Genomic DNA, 22,883 nt, shown 5'->3' with positions numbered 1-22,883 from the left:
CTATAAATAATAATCACCACCACCACTCTTAACACCTCAGTCACATACTGATGAGGGGTATTCTTCCTAATTTACGCAGAGCGTCAGCGCATTTTCAATGGCCGGATTCGGTTGAGGGTCGTCCATATCGCTAGCGGCTGATTAAAACAGGCGGTTTCTCCAGGATGTAGCGCATTGATACTGTGAAGGAAAACGTTGAAGCCATTCTTCATTCCATGAGCTGAGAATGTTGAATTCGTCTTCTAAGAGAGCTTTTGTGGTGGAAATAGCTTCATCTCAATATTTCCCTCCACCGAGCGAGTTAGCCGTGCGGTTAGGGGCGAGAAGCTGTGAGCTTGTATTCGGGAAATAGTGGGTTCGAACCCCACTGTCGGTAGCCGTGAATATGTTTTTCCGTGTTTCCCCAACTTCATACCAGGCAAATGTAGGAGTTGTACCTTAATTAGTGCCACGGCTACTTCCTTTCCCGTTCCTATCCCTTTTCTCTACCACCGTCGCCGTAAGACCTATATGTGTCGGTGTGACGCAATGCCAATTTTTAAAAAGAAATCCTTCCACAAACGGTATGTCATCGGAAGATGATGGTTTTGCATAATCGGAGAAGGGCGCCCTCACGCCTTGCATCGGGGGATGGTATATGGCTGAGAATAGGCTGACAGTCTGTGGGAGTAGATCATATTGCCCTGCTAATGAGGTACATGGTCTTATTCAGCTGCGTGTCTGCTTGTCGTGTGTGGGGGCTATTAATCCACACTGGTGCACATTGTTCTGCTGCTGAATAAACTAAACCGAGTGCTGACACTCGCAGCGTATCCACTGACATTCCCCAGCCAGGGCCACACAATTTATGCAAGAGGTCTTTACAGTATTCCTATTGTACTTCAGTCATTTTATGTATTTAGTCCGTTTGCCGTTCAGGGTTGGTTTTCCTCTGGACTCAACGAGGGATCCCACCTCTACCGCGTCAAGGGCAGTGTTCTGGAGCGTGAGGCATTTCGTTGAGGATTCCACGGGAAAGGAGGAGCAGTACTCCGCCCAGGCAGCCTCACATGCTATGCTGAACAGCGACTTTGTGAAAGGGGTTGGGGAGAATGGAAGCAATAAGGAAGAAAGAGGGAAGGAAAAGGCAATGGCCTTAAATTAGGTACCATCCCGACATTTGCCTGGAGGAGAAGTGAGAAACGGAAAACCACTTCGAGGGTGGCTGAGGAGGGAATCGAAGCCTCTCTACTCAGTTGACCTCCCAAGGCTGTGTGAACCCCGTTCCAGCCCTGTACCACTTTTAAATTTCGTGGCAGAGCCGAGAATCTAATCCGGGACTCCGGGGGTGGCAGCTAATCACACTAGCCACTACACAAGGACGAGTTCAGTTCTTATCAGAGAAAATTGGATTCGTTTGTACTTTGTATCAATCAGTCACTACTGATCTGCATTTAGAGCAGTCACCCAGATGGCAGATTCCCTATTTGAGGTTTTTCTACCCTTTTTTTAAAATACTTGCAAAGAAATTGGAAATGTATTGAACATCTCCCTTGGCAAGCTATTTCAATCCCTAACTCCCCTTTCTACAAATGAATATTTGCCCCAGTTTTTCCTATTGAATTCCAACTTCATCTTCACATTGCGATCTTTCCTACTTCTAAAGACACCACTCAAACTTATTCGTCGACTAATGTCATTCCACGCCATCTCTCCACTGACAGCTCGGAACATACCACTTAGTCGAGCAACTCATCTTCTTTCTCCCATGTCTTCCCAGCCCAAACTTGGCAACATTTTTGTAATGCTACTCTTTTGTCGGAAATCATCCAGAACAAATCGAGCTGCTTTTCATTGTAAGTAATATGTGTTGGGTTTAGAAATGTTAATCTATTCTTTCAGCAAGAGTTAGGGAGTAGCGTACCTGCCTCTTAGCCATAGGTTTCGGGTTCGATTCACGGCCAGTAAAACTGTTTAGATTCTGGATTAAGGACAGAAGCAGGTTTCACTCAGCCTCGTGGGTTCAACCGAGGAGATGTCTGAGAAGAGAGACAAAGTATCCGGTCACCAAACTTAGCAATAGTTCTGAGAATATCGTCACGGTGATCACATTGCACTTCAACATCTATTGGAGATGTTAGTCAACCACCACGTCCTGTACACCTTTAGATTTATATGGCGTAAACACGGTACAGAGCGAGCTAGGCATTAGAGAAAGGCTGTGACAGTTGTACATAACTGATATAATATTATAAAGAATGAAGTAGTGGGGGAAACCTCAGCGTATTAGCCCACAGATTGTCCTCTGAATTCAGATAATTACTATACTTCACAGTGTGGCATATACCCATGGATTCAGGAGAGTTGGGGATAGTGGGGGACAATTATCCTTTCTTAATATTACACACATACATCTCCATTATAGACTGGTATGCATCTGAGTGTTCACTCTGCAAGTCTCAGTGAATTTAGTAAAGGCCTCCATAATCCTATATTTATAACTAGTTCTGTGATCTCGTTTATTTCCATATCTCTTATCTTTAAATCATTGGAAACTGAGTCTAACCATCGTCGTCTTGGTATTCTTTTACTTCTCATACCCTCCGTGACCAAGTCCGTTATTCTTCGAAGTAACCTGTGCACCTCTATTCGCTTCACATTACCCCTCCATCGAAACTGGTTTATGCCTCGAACGTTTATTCAAGAAGGTCAGAACTTATACTGTCAGAGACGAGTTGTAATAATCCACAGTTCTAGCTCTTCAGTCAAGCAACTAGGCATATGAGCTACGAATTTTAGGTAAATGAAATATAATAAAGTACGCGAATATATTCCCGATTTATTCCTAAAAATTACAATCCTTTTCTTAATCATCGTTATCCGGTCGATTAGATTAGCAGTTTGCCTTTTTCTACCACTACGAGCGATAATGTGAGTCAATGCAGAGTTTCACTTAAGCCCTTATAACTACATTCGGCGTGGATATTTTTCAAAAATTAAAAATATAACGCCTTAGGGTGTTGAACCAAGGAACAAGTTACTGAAAGAATTATGTAAATAAGTTAATTTGGCTAGGATTTGAATAAAAAAGAAGACGAGAAATGAAACAAGAGATTTTAGGCTGTTCTTCTGGAACTGCTTTTAGGCCGGAAGTGATTTTCGATTTTTTAAAAAAAAGTTTAAACCTTTCCGGGTCCTTTAGCCCTTCAACTTTCGGCACAATTGAGGATATTGCTTACATTTTTCGTAGGATGGGTACCCCTAATTTGTCTGCTAAGAAATACTTTCAAACATTTAATAAAATATTTAAATACCGGCAGATGGTAAGGAGCATAATTGTCGATAGCATGTCACTGCTGTGACATTCCTTCGGCGACTTCTTCACGTACCGTACCTAAGAGAAGTCTAGGTTGTGATGGAGATATGCGAAGGCTATCATCATCTTGTCTAACAAGCAAATTGTTTGTGGGTAAGGTATACGACACTGCCTGACGTCGTACAGACAAGAGATCATAGTAATGATCTATTGTGTGGGAAAAGAAGACTTCATTTTGTAAGAAGTAATGAGGGGGTGGGCAATCATCTGGAGAGAGTTAATGTTTTCTCATACAGACGACATAGTAGAATATGCAACACAGTGACAGTATTTTGTTTGACTGCATGGCGGAGTTGGACAGTACCTGATCTGCATCAGAGGTTGTTGACGGAGCAAGTAGCTGCGCGGTTTGGGTGCGTAGCTATCAGCTTGCATTCGGGAGGTAATGAGTTCGAACTCCACTGTCGGCGCCCTGAAGATGGTTTTCCATGAATCCCCATATTCACACTAGGCAAATGCTGGGGCTGTACCTTAATTAAGACCACGGCCACTTGGCAGGTTCGATCCTGGCTCAGTCCGGTGGTACTTGAAGGTGCTCAAATACGACAACCTCGTGTCGGTAGATTTACTGACACGTAAAAGAACTCCTGCGGGACTAAATTCCGGCACCTGGGCGTCTCCGAAAACCGTAAAAGTAGTTAGTGGGCCGTAAAGCAAATGACATTATTATCAGTTCCTTCGTATACCTAGCCATTTCCTATCCCATCGTCGCCATAAGACCTATCTGTGTCGGTGCGACGTAAAGCAAATTTTAAAATAAATAAATAAATAAATAAATAAATAAATAAATAAATAAATAAATAAATAAATAAATATTTCTTTCTTTGCTATTTGCTTTACGTCGCACCGACACAGATAGGTCTTATGGCGATGATGGGACAGGAAAGGTCTAGGAATCGGAAGGAAGCGGCCGTGGCCTTAATTAGGGCACAGCCCCAGCATTTGCCCGGTGTGAAAATGGGAAACCACGAAAAACCATCTTCATGGCTGCCGGCAGTGGGGTTCGAACCCATTATCTCCCGGATGCGAGCTCACAGCTGCGCGCTCGTAACCGCACGGCCAACCTGCCCGGTAATAAATAAATAAATAAATAAATAAATAAATAAATAAATAAATAAATAAATAAATAAATCTGTTGGATCATGTTCAGATGCAGTTGGCATTAAAGGGTGTGGTAGTAAGGGAAATAGAGGTGGGTGTCCGTCAATAATCAGAGGGAACAGTGAAATGTATCAGCAAAGGGAAGGGGAAGCGACACGAAGGGCCTGAATATATGACTCCATGGGCCTCCCAAACTTAATACTTACGGTATCAGAAGAGAACAGCCCTGCTGTAGATGGGGGCAGTAGAATACACACACGGCATCCCCTGTCAGTCTTAGAAGTTGACTAAAAGGGGTCCCAAGGTCTCTTAATTTAGGAGTGTGGGTTAGTAAACACGGGGCCCTCAGCTGAGTCCTAGCATTACTTCCACTTACTTGTGCTAGGCGCTTCACTCCCATCTATCCTATCCCACCACCCTTCGTCAAATCCTGTTATTTATCTGACCCCGACGGTCTTAGGTATCGAGGCCTAGGGAGTCTTTCATTTTTATGCCCTTCGTGGCCCTTGTCTTTCATTGGCTGATACTTTCATTTTTCAAATTGTCGGATCCCTTCCATTTTTTCTCTTTAAAAATGAAAATCCATAGCCTGTTTCCAGTCACTCGACTAGATCAAGAATGAAATGAAGATAAGAATTGTGCCGGTTGCCGAAGCCTGTCGCACTCCTCTGGGGTGACGATTAATGACCGGCAGATGAAATCAAATGATACTGGAGAGTGTTGCAAGAATGAAAGACAACAGGGAAACTGCCGTACCCGGAAGAAAACCTGTTCCGCCACCGCTTTGTTCAGCACAAATTTCACATGGAATGACCGAGATTTGAACCACGGAAATCAGCGGTGAGAGGTCGGCGCGCTGCCACCTGAGCCACAGAGGCTATTATTTTCCTCACATCAGTCTTAATAGGGAATGGTTCCAGCTGTACTTCCTCTTAAAACAATAATCACCACCACCACTACCACCTCAGAAGAGAATAAGGGTTGATCAAGGATGGTCGTACATGAAAGGTGAAGGTGAGGCGTCAGGCACAAGTTAGTGGAAGGAACACTAGACTCGGTTAGGGCCACGTGGCTTCCTCCCACGTTCCTAAGTTTGGAGCCTCTGGGTCTTCCCTTTTAGTAGCCTACTGCAATGAGTAGGGGATAGCATGTACTCTACCGCACCCATCCACAGAGGGAAAAGCAGTACAAAGTTATTACTGCGTTATTCACTTAATTCGAACATAATTTGTGACTTTGTGGGTCCTTTAAGGGCCTCGCGCCTGCGAAAGAGGCTACTGCCCATCCAGAAATTGGGGTTGACAGGTGGTCAGCGTGAGGATTCTTGTAGCCTTATTACTCGGCATTATCATTTCTACTACTTGGCTAAGACGACTGAGGGTTACCACCATCAGCCCTAGAATTAGAACATAAATCCGTTTAAATACTGCTAAGGCGCAATTTGCATACTACTCTATTTTAACTGAATTCCTGACAATAGGAGCGTGGTGGGTGGGTGGGTGAGGGGCTAGAATAATACCCACGGTATCCCCTGCCTGTCTAAGAGGGAATTCAAATGGGAATCAATGGTTCTCAACTTGGGAGCGGTGTCGGTGCGACGTACAGCAAATTGTAAAAAAAAAATCTTACTTTTATTAGTTTCGCCAACGACATTGGTTACAGGAAACCTAATTATTTCAATTTGTCATCATAGTCAGCAGGCCGTGAACTGCTGAGCTAGGCATATTCCGGGAGTTCAATACTCGCGCGTCACTCCAGACCGCAAAACCACAAGTAGGCCTATGTGTAACTAGCTACGTCATTCTCCTCAAGTATATTTACCTTCCCCTCAAGAGTTTTTCACATCAACCTTTTTCTTCCTTGCCTTATCCCAATTTATTGGGATCGGAAAAAAATCCTTCACTGTATTCGAATTATTTCTGGGGTCAATGGAGCTATCCAGATTCATTTTTGTTCTTATAGCTTGCTTTACGAGGCATCGACGATGACGACGATTGAAAGAGAAAGGGCTGGGAAGGAAGCAGCTGTGGTCTTAATTAAGGAAAAGTCCCACGATTTGTCTGATGTAAAAAAAAAAAAAAAAAAAAAAAACGGGAAACGATGTTAAGGGTTGTCGAAAGTGGGGTTTGAACCCACTATCTCCCGAATGCAAGCTCGTAGCTGCGTGCCTCTAAGTGCACAGCCAACTCGCTCGGACCACTTTCGTTTTGGCCGGGAATTTAAGGCTGAGTGCTTTTCCCTGACACCACGTTATACTTGAAATGTAAAGTTCGACCCTCGATCGACCTGGATTCGACCCGCAGCCTACAGGGTGGGAAGCTAGCAGCTAAGCCACTCAGCTAATCACTTTCCCGATTCACTCACACCAATATATGCATAAATTTGCCCTTTTGATTTTGAAATTTAATCTAAGAACATCTGAGTTTAGGGAAACTAAAGTAGTAAATAGAAAAATCAAAAGACCTGCATCTGGCGATGTCCTCGGACACTCCCGGCGCTAAAGGTCATACGCCGTTTCATTTCACTGCATTTCACTGCATTTCACTACTAAAATGTGTTCATTCCTCCCCTGGATGGGGAGGCGGGCCTCTTCCCCTCCATCCTTGCTAATATCTAAAACAAGCGTAGCTCGCAAACGATCAACCGTAGGGCATATGTTGACAGGGACTTGTGTCGTTTCGGCGTGTACTTCTCATATGTTTGGGAACACCCAGTAATGTTTCTTCAAAATCAAATGACAGCTCATACCTGTTGTGTATCCGTCGTTGACAGGTTAGTTTTTGTAAGTGCAACAGCAATGCCATCTTGAGGAGAAGAGTAGCAGCAGAAGAGACAGAGTTTATTTTCAATTAACAAGAATAGTCCATCTGTGTAATGGTATTGTTGATGAATGTTTAGGACAAGGGCGGATACAATTCGACTCAGTGAGCAGTGCTCCAGATCAGGAAGGTAAAGGAGCAGAAGGTACAGCCTAGCAGCTGATTGCACGGCTCTTAGTTACAAGTAGTGAAGTTGGGGTGTGCCTAAACAGATTTACACTTTTAACAGTTTTATTTTGCCTAATGTCTCGTTCTAATCAGTGCATTAGATTATGGTGAGGAAATAAGTTATTTTGTATAGAAAGGCCTTGTGCTAATCAAATACTTTTAATTATACTCATTTCATTAGGTTATGCGTAGGAAACAAAATGATTTATTTTGACATATGACAACTAAATACTCCTTTGACTATACCAGTACTGATAGAAATACTGTAGGCCAATATAAAAACTTGCTTAGGAATGTGCATGAATAGCGAACGACTAACGAACTGTACGACTGTGTTGCGTAAACATGATAATATACTCAGCCAAGTACATTGGTGTGGATTTGCTTGCGCCTTGACTCCGCATATCACCATCTAGTATTTAATAATGTTATTTGCTTTACGTCCCACTAACTACTTTTTAAGGTCTTCGGAGACGCCCATCTGGTATTTACGGCACAAACTATTAGGAGTCGTCCCCCTCTGTGGTGTAGTGGTTAGCGCGATTAGCTGCCACCCCCGGAGGCCCGGGTTCGATTCCCGGCTCTGCCACGAAATTTGAAAAGTGGTACGAGGGCTGGAACGGGGTCCACTCAGCCTCGGGAGGTCAACCGAGTAGAGGTGGGTTCGATTCCCACCTCAGCCATCCTGGAAGTGGTTTTCCGTGGTTTCCCACTTCTCCTCCAGGCGAATGCCGGGATGGTACCTAACTTAAGGCCACGGCCGCTTCCTTTCCTCTTCCTTGCCTATCCCTTCCAATCTTCCCATCCCTCCACAAGGGCCCCTGTTCAGCCTAGCAGGTGAGGCCGCCTGGGCGAGGTACTGGTCATACTTCCCAGTTGTATCCCCGACCAAGAGTCTGAAGCTCCAGGACACTGCCCTTGAGGCGGTAGAGGTGGGATCCCTCGCTATGTCCGAGGGAAAAACCGAACCTGGAGGGTAAACAGATGATGATGATGACTATTAGGAGTCAGCTGCTCTTCCTGCGTTCATGTCGTTAGCTAATGGATCGGAGTTCTCTCATTGTCAATGAAAACGTAAACATCTTCGCAAATAAGTTGCCAAAATGTTGAGGTTGTCAGATTAAGTCGTCCACTTCAACTAGTAGAACACAAACATTCAAAGTACCATATCGATGGTGCGCGAGCAATGCCTCGTATGCGACAATGCTCTTCCTGTACATTATTTTTCTTAAGACAGGTCACGCCTCCCAGGCACATATGGATGTGCAGTCCATCAGAACAATGATCGTTGCGTCCATTTTCCTATGCCAATATATAAAGGAAAATGAACCTCATTGTACTGCTAGAATATAATATTAGTACATATTAGCACAGGAAAATGAACACAACTAATGTTGTTCTAATGGTCTGCATATCCATGTGTGGCTGGAAAGCGTGATCAGTCGTAAGGATGATAATGCAGTAGACCGGAAAAACATTGCGGGTTACGAGGTATTGTTCGCGAACCGTCGATATATAATCAAAATTATATAATATATTGTTATACACATGAGTGACAGCATTTCAAGCAATTGAACTGCTTCCAGCACCTTTTGACCGGCATCTACCATAGCATATGCCGCATCTAAACAGTTTAGAACATGAACAACATTTCACTAAAGACTGTATTAGAACATTTTAAACCGAGCTCGATAGCTGCAGTCGCTTAAGTGCGGCCAGTATCCAGTAATCGGGAGATAGGGGATTCGAATCCCACTATCGGCAGCCCTGAAGATGGTTTTCCGTGGTTTCCCATTTTCACACCAGGCAAGTGCTGGGGCTGAACCTTAATTAAGGCCACGGCCGTTTCCTTCCCATTCCTAGGCCTTTCCTATCCCATCGTCCCCATAAGACCTATCTGTGTCAGTGTGACGTAAAGCAAATAGCAAAAAAAAAAAAAAAAAGAGAGAGGACATTTTAAGCCAATAAATATTTCACGCAACGTCATAAAAGTGGCACATTTATTGTGTACTTGTGTGATATTTTAATGTCGTCACTTCACCGGTAAAACGTTGCAATCCACAAAGCTCTTCCTATCCATTATTCTCCTTCACGCCTCCCAGCCACATATGGATATGCAGCCCATCAGAACAATGTCCATTGTGTTCGTTTTCCTATGCCGACGAGTAATCGAAAATGAACCTAATATGCACTATGCAATAGGAGTGCGTAAATACGTAACGCAAGCATACGTTCGTATAGTACGGTACAGTAAGGTTAATTTTCCTTCACACATGGGCATAGGAAAATGAACACAACAAAATTTGTTCTGATGGGCTGCATATCCATATGTGGCTGGGAGGCGTGACCAGTCTTAAGGAGAATAATCGATAGGAAGAGTTTTGTGGATTGCAACGTTTTACCGGTGAAGCGACGATGTGTATTTTCAAGGTGTAATTTTTATCCGTAACGTATCGCTTTTTAAGTGATCAAATAATTCCGATATTAGTTGAAGATGGCCACTGAAAGGCCGAAACATGTGCTAGATGTCTAAGATAATTATTAGTATAACCATTATGATTATTGAATAGGTAGAACTTCACAATACATTTATTTTAAGAAGTGACTTCATTAATAATTTATAGTAGACAGTTTATTTGCGAAGACAGAGGTACAAATGTGTAAGTGGGGCTCGTCGTTTCTTTATCCTTCATGCTTACATTTTACCGTAGTTTACATTAATTTTATTATCAGTACAAATGCAATGAAGTGAAAAGGAAATAACAGTCTAAGTTACAAAGAGATTAAAAGCTAGAAGAGAACGTAAGTGTAGGAACTTAATGCTGAAAGAATACATTAGGATCTAAAAGGAACACTGATCTAGAGAACACATACCATACATTAAGATCTGAAAAGGATCAATACTCTACAGAAAAGCCATAATAATAGGTATATTGTGAGCTAGAGAAAACCTGAATATTGTGAGTTACCATGCAATAGACTATACATGAATAGCCTAAATTAATCATTATTATAGAGATTTAAGATAAAACATATATTAAGAGATAAATTGGAATATTGTTATAAGAAATTAACATAATGCCCCATGGCACTACAGCCATGTGGGGCTTTGCCTACCAGGTGACAAGAATAAATAAATTAATGAACTAGAAAGATACCTTAGTCGTGGGAGTTACGGTAAAAAAAAATAGACACGAGATAAAAAGCATCATTAATCCAGGAAAACAGCACAAGAATAAGTGCATACCTAGCTGGAATATAATACTAGCCTAGAAAGTTAATGTCAAATAGACACCAAGAGCTTAAATTGATCATTATTCAAGGAAATGAATACAATAATAGATATACAATAAAGGAACCGGCAGCTAGGGAGTAAAAATATACATGAAGAGCTGAAACGGATCAATATTCTAGAGAATTAACAGAATAGGAACATTACTAGCTGGAATAAAATTTAATATAAATAGTTAACTTAAAATATTCATGAAGAGATGAAATGTATTCTTATTCTAGGGAATAGGTAGTATAAAGTTAAGTAACTCCGTGATACTAAGCTTTCTTTATTAGGGATTCAGAAACGTTAGACTACGGTCGTTTTCATTTGTTTCATGTGAAAGAGGAATGTCTTACGAAGCATTTCTTACATATATATTACAAATATCGACATGTTATTTCTAGGAAGTAACTTACAAATATTAGTAGTAGAAGTAGGTAACTCCGTGATATTGAAGTTTCTCCGTGATAGTGTTCAAGTTACTCCGTGATAGTGTTCAAGTTACTCCGCGATAATTTTCAAGTTACTCCGCGATAGTGTTCAAGTTACTCCGCGATAGTATGCTGCTTACCATTAGGAACACTTTTTAATCATGGAAACTAGTTTTTAATTTAATGGAAGTGTTCAATTAATATGAATAAGTTTCAGTTATCTTTTACTGGCCATATTGAAACTTTCTATCATACAAAATATAAATAAAAAAAGTCAAATATATTCCATAAAAAATATGCACAACGAAAATTCTGCCCTTGTTTTCAGTCTGCATGGCTGTTCCTAGTCACTAACTGATTTCGGACACCCATCACACATAAAATAGACATTATATAACACTTTCTGGCACTTCACATGGTACCGGACATTACAGAACTGGCACTCGATCCACTCGGCTCCGTTCTTCTTCTTGACGTCATCCACATAGGAGCCACCACCCGCACCACAACCATCATAATCATTTTTCTGTGGTCTGGTTTTAGGCGTAGACTGATTTATTGTCTTTATGGATTTGCCAACTCCTGACGTTGTTGGCTTGTTTTGGTTTCGCATAAGTGTCACTTCTTTCTTTACGCTCTGTTTGGCACGCTCGGAGTCTCCAAATGTTTTCTAGAGTAGCCGTCAACTTTTCAGATAATTCCTGCCTCTGTCCCTGCGTTACAAAGGAAGGAGCCAGTGCATCATCGGAAACAGCATCTTTGTTGCAGGGGAATATCCCAGTCTTTGCGAAGCTGTTGCAGATAGTGGTGGCCTGAAAGGCGTCTTGGTAAGCTGTAGCCAGAAGTCTGTTGAAATCATAGCGAACTGGCTCCCCTCCAGCATGATCAACCAAAAATCTAGCCAACTCTTTCCTCCAGGAACCCTATACCCAACGCGTTTGACTTGGTTAACTGTAAGCCCGAAGCCTAACGACTGCATCGTTGTTATGTAGTTCACTATCTTCACATCAAGTTCAGGTGGCATAACAAATGCCTTTCCAATTTTTGAAAGATTTGAGCTTCCTGGATCGTCAAATATTTTTGGCCATAATCCTTAAGTGTACTCCACGGGATACCAAAACTTTTACTGGCCTTGTATACTGTCCATCCTTCTTCCTTCACCAACTGCAACGCTTCTTTAAGCGTTTCTGCTGTGTAAGAGCGTGCCACTTTATCCCGCTTTGGCGCCATCTCACCGTCCAAACCTAAGAAAAACGAACCCATTGCTAGGCTCACACACCTTCAACGCGTGATACTATATGCAAGCAAATTTTATATGTGAATGATCTGTATCTTATCTGTGACTGGTATTAAAATGAAACTTATACACTAGAATAGCTGTTTGTAAGAAACTAATGTGTTCACTACTGATTTCACTGCCTGTGCACATAATAATTCACATAATTTACAACATTATCACGCTCCACCCTTGAGAAAAGCTTTCCGGATTGCAGTGGAAGGGTGGTTAAAAATGTCGAGTGACCTTCCAGCTGATTTATGGTCCTAAGGGCTTGCATGAACCAAGAATGTTCATATGCAACCGTCCTACATTTGGGCAGAAGGAATGTGCATTTCTGCCTTGTTCGCCTGCTTAGAGCATGAAGTGGAATCAACCCCAATATAGCCGGACATTTTCGGCGCCTTGCCATCGTATTCCGAGAATTTTTACAAATTTTTCATGCCTGTTTGAAGAGAGTGACATTCCTACGAATCCAAAACTAATCCACTTCATGGACCTTATCTGTACTCTCTCGAGATAGTATATGTGGCCTTTCTAATACGGGAAAACTATAATGTACAGCATTTACTCGTCGCCCTATAGATATGCTGTACAGGATTTCAACTGCCATTGAGACAGTCACCAATCAGCCTAGCGAACCCGAACTCTGTGGAGTCAACACTAATCTCGATCATTCTGGACATTTTCTTTTTCACTCCTTTGCAACTCCCGCCCAACATGCCGATGGAGGCGGCTGAACGTGAACTTAAACGACATCCAGAGTGTCATAATTCTTCACAGCGACCACGGAAAGAATGGATTCGATACTAATATTGGTTTTTTTCGATGATTTTTGCATACCAATCCCTCCCAACCCCCAACCGTAGGGATGATAAGGGTGTCTTACCCCCACCAGATAGTGAGCCACATATGTGGGAAGTTTGGTTGAGAGCTTTGCTGGAACACACATATATCCATAATTTAGGTCCTTTTGGAGTTTGTTTCACCCCTTTTCACCCCCACAATGCTGATTAATACTTAAAAGGCATCCGGAGCTTTATTCGTCATCTCAGGGACCCTAAAAAGTATGCAATCGACACTAATATGGGTCATTTTCTGTAATGTTTACGTGTCACTCCCTCCCAACCCCCCAACCGTTGGGGTGCTAGGGGTGTCTTACCCACACAGTACTTTTCTCCAGGTAGTATAGTCATATGTGTACGAAGTTTTGTTAAAATAGCAGGTTTGCCTATAGTCGCTGTCATTTCTAATCGTTTAGCTTCGCCGATGAAAATGAAAATCCACAGCCTGTTTCTAGCCATTCGACCGGGTCAGGAATGGAATGAATAAAGCCCCATCTAGCGGCGAGGATAGAAATTGTGCTGACTGCCGAAGCCTGTATCACTCCTCTGGGGCAATGATTAATGACTGACAGATGAAGTGCAGTGATAGTGGAGAGTGTTGCTGGAATGAAAGATGACAGGGAAATCCGGAGTATCTGGAGAAGAAAACAGTCTCACCTCCGCTTTGTCTAGCACAAATCTCACATGGAGTGACCGGGATTTGAACCACGGAACCCAGTGGTGACAGGTCAGCGCGCTGCCGCTTGAGTCACGGAGGCTCTTAGCTTCACCGATATCTTTACGTAAATATATTGCTCCTTAACTGTATGCACCCCGCGAAGTACAGAATGTATTGCGGTCTAGGGTAAGCCTTCGCCTGCTATTACTCATTTAGTTATTTGATCTCAGGATTACTAAAAGATGATTGAGCTTAGAGACCTCTCATTGCCTGATGATTCACCAGTAGGAGATTCCGGAGAGAATAACACAAAAATGAAGCAAACGGCAGGACGGACTGGAAAAATCTGTTTCTAGTAAACGTTTTTAATACATAGTAATATCAAGGGGAGGGGCAGCCTGGCCGAGGTGGTAAAGGCGTGCTCGGTTCGGCTGGAAGGACGTGGGTTCGAAGTCGTAAAATTTAAGAAACGAGATTTCCACTTCCGGAGGTGCATATGCCCTGAGGTTCACTCAGCCTACACAAAAAATGAATACCAGGTTAATTCCTGGGGGGCAAAGGCGGCCGGGCGTAGAGCTCACCACTCTACCCCATCACGTGCCGAGGTTTACAATGGTGGAAGTCTTTACCTTCCACTCCTCCAAGGGCCTTCATGGCCTGTACGGAGGTGACTTTGCTTTTCCTTGCTTTGCTTAATATCAAGGGGACCAAACTGAAAATGTCAAATGTCTCCATTAATGTTGGCTGTATCAAAAAAACTGTACCTAATAAAATATATGGTGGGCTGAGCGGATCAGACGATTGAGGCGCTGGCCTTCTGACTCTACTTGGCAGGTTCTACCCTGGCTCTGTCCGGTGGTATTTGAGGGTGCTCCAATACGTCGGCCTCATGCTGATAGATTTACTGGCACGTAAAAGAACTTCTGCGGGACTAAATTCCGGTACCTCGTCGTCTCAGAAATCCGTAAAAGTAGTTAGTGGGACGTAAAGCCAATAATATTTTCTTCTTCTTCTTCTTCTTCTTATCATTGACCGCCTTTGTGGTGTAATGGTTAACGTGATTAGCTGCCACCCCCGGAGGCCCGGGTTCGATACCAGGCTCTGCCACGAAATTTGAAAAGTGGTACGAAGGCTCGGGATGTCAACTGAGTAGAGGTGGGTTCGATTCCCACCTCATCCATCCTGGAAGTGGTTTTTCCGTAGTTTCCCACTTCTCTTCCAGGCAAATGCCGGGATGGTACCTAACTGAAGGCCACGGCTGCTTCCTTCCCTCTTCCTTGTCTATCCCTTCCAATCTTCCCATTCCCTCACAAGGCCCCTGTTCAACATAGCAGGTGAGGCCACCTGGGCGAGGTACTGGTCATTCTTCGCAGTTGTATTCCTCGACCCTAAGTCTGAAGTTCCTGGACACTGCCCTTGAGGTGGTAGAGGTGGGATCCCTCGCTGAGTCCGAGGGAAAAACCGACCCTGGAGAGTAAGCAGATTATGAAAGAATTATTATTATTATTATTATTATTATTATTATTATTATTATTATTATTATTTCTACCGGGTGAGTTGGCCGTGCGGTTAGGGGCAAGCAGCTGTGAGCTTGCAACCGGGAGATAGTGGGTTCGAGCCCAGTCTCAGCAGCCTGAAGATGGTTTTCCGTGGTTTCCCATTTTCACACCATGCAAATGCAGGGACTGTACCTTAATTAAGGCCATGGCCGCTTCCTTCCCAATCCTAGGCCTTTCCTATCCCATCGTCGGCATAAGACCTATCTGAGTACATGCAGCTCGCCTCCATTCGGGGTGTGCCTGAAAAAACCTGCACCATCTCGGTATGAGGACACGAATTTACATTTTATTATTATTATTAATATTATTATTATTACCTTTCCATTTCTAGCTTTTCTCTGTCCCATCGTCGCAGTAAGACCTGTATGTGCCGGTGCGACGAAAAGCAGATTGCAAAAGAAAAAAAGAGAAAAGCCTTTTTTATACGTAATTCAGTATTATGACACGAAGAAATGCCAAAGAATATATCTGTTGTAGTGTCTCATGTCGGTGTCTTAAGAATCCTTGCTTGTACTGCACTTAATTTATCAGCCACTCACTAAAGAGGAAATAGTAAAATTGCTGGCGGTTATAGTAACGCCTGCGCAGTAACGTTTAACGCAGCCGCCAAGAAGACACCAAAATAGACGGAGGCTGATGTTCGTGGCGATCAATGGCAACCTCCCAAAGGAGGCGCTGGTTGCCAATTATAGCCGCTAGATAGAGCGCGCGCTGTTGTTTTGAAGGATGAAAATTAAGAGCAATCCTGATCAGCTGGCCACAGAACGAGAGGCAATCGATAGTGTGTACGTCGATCTTATCTTTCGCCTGTGAGTTCAAAAGCGGTTTAGCTTAGTGTGTCCATCATAGAATTCAAAATATTCCAATTGTTGCAAAGTGTTGTGCTATGTTGCGGGAGTGTGATAGATCGGAAGGTTCTGTCTGTTACTGCACCCCGAAACGAAATGCATTAGTGAATGGAACTCTTGAAAGTGGAGGCAGTGTGATACATCCTAGGAAGGATTCGCCAACAATAGTGAATGCATTTGAGCCGCACACAGTGAACAACAGCAGGCGTTATGAGGAGGACACGTTTTGCGCAAGTAAGTCAATTGCTTTTTAAAAAATAATTTCTTCTTTCATGTTTAAAATATATGAATTCCATTATTATTATTATTATTATTATTATTATTATAATTATTATTATTATAACTTCGTCCGAATCCTAATAAAATGGCTTCAACTCCAGGAAACGCAGTTGAAATTGTGAAGGACGGAAATAATTGTATTCAACACTCCATATTGTTCGATGTCCTCTCAGTTGTAATTATTGTGTTTATGGCGTGATAGTACCTCCTGGGAACAATGTAAGTACCTAGGTGTTAATATAAGGAATGGTCTTCACTGGTGTAATCATATTAACAAAGTAGTTAAGAAAGGTTATAGATCTCTTCACATGGTTATGAGAGTATTTAGGATGTACAAGAGAGGGGCGTATAAGTCTCTGGCAAGACCACAGTTAGAGTATGGCTCCAGTGTATGGGACCCTCACCAGGACTACTTGATACGAGAACTGGGAAAAATTCAAATGAAAGCAGCACGATTTGTTATGGGAGTTTTCCGACAAAGGAGTAGTGTTACTAAAATGTTGTAAACTTTGGGCTGGGAAGACTTGGGAGTAAGGAGACGAGATACTCGTCTATGCGCTATGTTTCGAGCTGTCAGTGGTGAGTTGGCGTGGAATGCCATACGTAGAAGAATAAGCTTGAGTGGAGCTTTTAAAAGTAGGAAAGATCATAATATGAAGATAAAGTTGGAATTCAAGAGGACAGATTGGGGCAAATATTTATTTATAGGACGAGGAGTAAGCTATTGGAATAAATTATTAAGGGAAATTTTTGATAAATTACCAAGTTCGTTGAAAGTATTGAAGAGAAAGTTAGGTAAACAATTATAAATAAATGTAACTATGAAGTAAACAATTTTTTTTACAAGTTGCTTTACGTCGCACCTGCATCGATAGGTCTTATGGCGATGATGGGACAAGAAAGGCCAGGAGTGGGAAGGAAGCGGCCGTGGTCTTAATTAAGGTACAGCCCCAGCATTTGCCTGGTGTGAAAATGGGAAACCACGGAAAACCATTTTCAGGGTTGCCGACAGTGGGGTTCGAACTTACTATCTCCCGAATACTGGATACTGGCCGCACTTAAGCGACTGCAGCTATCGAGCTCGGTAGGTAAACAATTAAAAGGGAATCTGCCACGCCCTAAATGCAGATCATTGACGATTGCATGATTGATTGATTGATTGATTGATTGATTATAATTCCGTCCGAATCCCAATAACATGGGTTCAAATCCAGGAAAGGCAGTTGAAATATCGGAGATAATTCTACTCAGCATTCCATACCGTACGATGTAAGCGACATTTCTTTTTTTTACAAGTAGCCTTACGTGACACCGACACAGTTAGGTCTTATGGCGACGATGGGATAGGAAAGGCCTAGGAGTTGGAAGGAAGCGGCCGTGGCCTTAATTAAGGTACAGCCCCAGCATTTGCCTGGTGTGAAAATGGGAAGCCACGGAAAACCATCTTCAGGGCTGCCGATAGTGAGAAGGAAATGGCCGTGGTTCTAATTAAGGTACAGTCCCCGTGGGATTTGAACCCACTGTCTCCCGAATGCATGCTGATAGCTACGTGACCCAAACCACGTGGCCACTCGCTCGGTGTAAGCACGTGAAAGATCACTGGTGACACATTGGATGTCTTCACGACAAAATTAATTAAAATTTGTTATAGATCGCCCAACAGCGATCTGGTTTCTCTGCCATCTGGTAGCTTAAAACTGGAAATCAAAATTGACATTCAGCCAAAATGGTGTTAAATAAAAACATCGTTGCGTAGTAGCCGAGGTCGTACGATTGTTTATTATTATTATTATTATTATACACCCTCTAAAGAATTGTTTGTAACTGTGTACCAGTGATAATACAAAATAATATGCGGATTGGAAACATTTTTTGGAAAATAATATTATTATAGGCCTAATGAACGAGCCGTAAAATGTACCAACATCTATGCATTACACTTTGTGGAGTATTTGAATATGGCCTCAGTATCGGGGGGCCTATAGCTGCGAAAATTAAATTCATGTGGGAGCTGTAGTATATAAGGTACAGCCCTATGTTTCGCGGCTAATGATCTCTATTTTATCTGTTCGGTAGTATACCGTACTGTTATTTCTCAATCAGTTAGGTCATATAATTGAAGGCATGAACACACAAATATATTAAACTTTTTTAAATAATGTCACCATTTATACGCAGTGGAGTAAATAACATTTTAGCCATTCCTTTTTAAAGGCCATATTTCATTAATCTTCACTAGCGACTTTTATGTTTTCAAGCGTTCAGTCTGTAAATCTCTGTGAATTAACTAGACGCCGTCAAATTCGTGTATTTGTAACTAGCTCTGTGGCCTCGTTTATACCTCTTCTCTTTCAGTCATTACAAACTGTCCGGCTCCATGGCTAAAAGGTTAGCGTGCTGGCCTTTAGTCGCAGGGATCCCGGATTCGATTCCCGGCAGGGTCGGGAATTTTAACCATAATTGGTTTATTCCCCTGGCAGGGGGACTGGGTGTATGTGTCGTCTTCATCATCATTTCATCCTCATCACGACGCGCAGGTTGCCTACGGGAGTCAAATCAAAAGACCTGCACCTGGCGAAGCGAAGTCCTCGGACATATCCCGGCACCAAAAGCCATACGCCATTTCATTTCATTTCATTACAAACTGAGTCTAAACATAGTTTTCCCTCCACTTCTTTTACCCTCGATGACCTAGTCCATTATTCCCCTAGACAACCTATCCCCCGCCATTCGCCTCACATGACTCCACCACCGAAGCCGGTTTACGCGTACAGCTTCATTTATCGAATTATTCCTAATATAGCCTTTACTTCCTCACTTCCGGTATCTTCTTGCCATTGTTCTCACCTGATTGTACCAGCCATCATTCTCGTTACTTTCATGTCTGTTACTTCTAACTTAGGAATAAGATGCCTGAGTCCACCCAGCTTTCATTCCCGTAAAGCAAAGCTGGTCTGAAAACAGGCCGATGTAAACATACTTTCGTCCGGGAGCTGACGTCCTTCCTTCTTTCTTACACGTAATACTGTTGATCGCAACTGCGAGCTCACTGCATTAGCTTTAAGGCAACTTGATTCAATCTCACGTACTATATTACCATCGTGGGAGAATACATATCCTAAATAATTAAAATTATCTACCTCTTCCAGTTTTGTTTTCCCACCTTGACGTTCGATTCTCTTAGGTTTCTTACCTCCTGACATTGGTTTAGCTTTTTGAAAGGCTAATTTTCATATCATACTCGTTGCACCTATTTTCAAGTTCTATGATATTAGACTGCAGGCATTCAGCACGTCCGCCGTTAAAACTGTGTCGTCGGCATAGGCCAGACTGCTTACTACATTTCCACCTAACTGAATCCCTCCCTGCGAGTTTATACCTTTCAACAGATGATCCATGTAAACTATGAACAACAAAGGTGAAAGAGTACAGCCTTGTCTAACCCCTGTAAGTACCTTTAACCAAGAACTCATTCTTCCATCAATTGATAGCCTTAATCCCATAATCCCCCAGTACGGCGGACATCTTGCGCTGGTTACTCTGTCAAATGTCTTCTCTACATCTACGGACACAAATGTCTATTCCCCTCGTAGTATTTTCAATTATCTGGCGCATACAGAAAGTCTGATCCTGACAGCCCCTATGCGGTCTGAAACCACACTGGTTTTTATCCACTTCCTTTTTTTTTTTGCTAGTTGCTTTACGTCGCACCGACACAGATAGGTCTTATGGCGACGATGGGACAGGAAAGGGCTTGGAGTGGGAAGGAAGCGGTCGCGGCCTTAATTAAGGCACAGCCCAGCATTTGCCTGGTGTGAAAATGGGAAACCACGGAAAACCATTTTCAGGGCTGCCGACAGTAGGATTCGAACCTACTATCTCCCGAATACTGGATACTGGACGCACTTAAGCTCGGTATCCACTTCCTCTCAGCCACTGATGGCACTCTCCCTTCCAAAATACCAGTGAATACGTTGAGTTTATTTACCATCCTTTCAACTTCCTCAAGCGTAATTTCACCAACATCATTGTCCTTCTTCTCATGAGCTTGGTAGTTTGCGAAGTCACCAGGAAGATTTCCTTTTATTTTGAAAAGATTTCCTTCCACCTGTCCAGTGATTCTCTGTGATCCATTATAATTCACTTGATTTATCCAAAACACTGTTCATTTCCTTTCCCTCCTCCTTTTCTAAGTTTTTTTATTACTGTCCAGAAAGGTTTTCCTGCCAGTTGACCTAGCCTTTCCAGGTTATTACCAAAATTTTCCCACGTCTTCTTCTTGGATACAACAATTATTTGTTTTGCTTTGCTTCTTTCATCTACATACAATTCGCTGTCTACATCAGTCCTTGTTTGGAGCCATATCTGACAAGCACTCCTTTTATGTTTACAAGCTGCTCTCACTTCATCATTCCACCAAGATGTTCACCTTTTCCCATCTTTGCACACATTCCCTTGGTTTTTCTCTACAGCATCATTATTTGCCACTCATTCTCTTTCTATACCCTTAGCATACATACTATCTCTTGTTTGGGAATTTTCACTAATCATATACACGTACTTATTTCTAATTTTCTCGTCCTGGAGATTTTCTACCCTTATTCATCTGCAGACTGATTTCACTTTTCCTATCCTTGCATTCTCCCCCCCTCCTATTCAATGTATACAGTGAGTACATTATGTGGGAGATTCTCGAATATTGGAGTGACGGCATCACAGTTGGTGGCAGGAAAATTAACAATCTCAGATATGCGGATAACACTGTGATAATTGCAACAGACCATCAAGAACTACAAACCATCATGCCGAGGTTATACGAGCGAAGCAGAGAATATGGTCTTGAAATCACCAATAAAAAGACCAAAGTGATGATTGTAGATCGTTTTAATAACAACAGACCTACCATAACAAGAATTTCTGATTATGAAGTTGTCAGTCGCTTCGAGTATCTGTGATCTATTGTTACAAATACCGGAGACTGTGAATCTGAGATCCGTAAGCGGATTGCGACTGCGATAAATTCAACAGCAAAACTTACTCGCATCTGGAAGACACCTCCATCACTTCCAAGACAAACCTTACCCTCATTCGAAGTCTGATCTTCCCTATCGCGACCTATGCAGCAGAAACTTGGACGATGAAGATGGCGGATCGCCGCAGGATTGATGCTCTAGAAATGTGGTGCTTTAGGAGATTACTGAGAATACCATGGACAATGCACCGTACTAATGAATCGATCCTGCAACAGCTCGGCATCAGAACAAGACTGTCGACCCTTATCAACGAAAAACAGCTCAGATATTTTGGTCATATTGCCAGAAGACAGGAGGCTATGGAAATACTTATCATAGAGGGAAGAGTCGACGGCCCAAGACCTAGAGGACATGCACCGTTACGATGGATGTGGATCAGATCAAGAGATTGACCAGGATGAGCTTACAGCAAGCAAGTCACCATACCCAAAACAGAGACTCTTGGAGGCAGATAACCAAAAGGCTTGTCGCGTGATGCCACTACACCCTTACGAAGGGTTGGACTCTGAGAGAAAGTCCTAGGTCACTACAGATCATGTAGTAGTCTGTATCATCAAAGTATCTCCGAAATTCCCGCACATTCCTAACAGATTTATTGAATTACAAGTCGGTTTTGATATACAGTAGTCTATTATGGATATGGTATCCCTATTCTCCCTTGTGTAACGGTGAATAGCCTTGTGTTTGAAGAATGTACTTGTAACTGCTAATCCCATACTAGCACAGAAATCCTGTAAACGCTTCTCATTCTTTATAGCTTCCATACCTTCCCCATATTTACCTATCATCTTTTCGTATCCTTCAGATCTATTTCCAACTCTCGCAGGGTGGGTAGACTGAGACAATTCTCAACCTAATTCGTTCAGCTGCTAACCTCCCATTTATAATAACTTATAACCTCCTATCTCTTAATCGTTATCTCCCCTTATCCCAATATTATTAATTCCGAACATATCCAGACGCTTACTCTTTGCTGACTCAGTGTGTATAATTTATTTCTTCCATAAGCCCTATTAATATTGATTGCTCCCCATTGAATTCAATTACGCTCGCCAAGTTATTTCCAGGGAGTCTCTCGCCTGTCAAATGAAAGTGGAACTCCGTTACTTCCCTAGGCCCGAAGCTTGCTTCAAATGTTCTGAGTCTGTCGGCAGAAATTCCGTGAATCAGAATGCTACCCTACTTACACATAGTCCCTGAAGGGATCTCTCCTCTAACGTGTTAGGGACCTCCGGTG

General features: G+C 42.5%; 1 protein-coding gene across 2 annotated transcripts in view; it reads left to right on the top strand.

The window, feature by feature from the left end:
* The window catches only part of LOC136876519 (aquaporin AQPAe.a), a 539,002-nt gene that overhangs the window by 68,758 nt on the left and 447,361 nt on the right, over window positions 1–22,883 (top strand). Inside the window, exon 1 of one of the 2 annotated variants that reach the window (XM_067150535.2) lies at window positions 16,350–16,568. The exons of the other annotated variant lie outside the window; for it this stretch is intronic. Coding sequence (XP_067006636.2) covers window positions 16,373–16,568 — 196 coding nt within the window. The 5' untranslated portion in view covers window positions 16,350–16,372. Of the gene's footprint in view, window positions 1–16,349; window positions 16,569–22,883 lie in introns of those variants that run through there. 2 annotated transcript variants of the gene reach the window in all.

Source organism: Anabrus simplex, chromosome 6 (assembly GCF_040414725.1).
Source record: "Anabrus simplex isolate iqAnaSimp1 chromosome 6, ASM4041472v1, whole genome shotgun sequence".
Lineage (NCBI taxonomy): Eukaryota > Metazoa > Arthropoda > Insecta > Orthoptera > Tettigoniidae > Anabrus > Anabrus simplex.
Note: the sequence above shows the minus strand (reverse complement) of the source record. Positions and strands in the feature narration are given on the sequence as shown.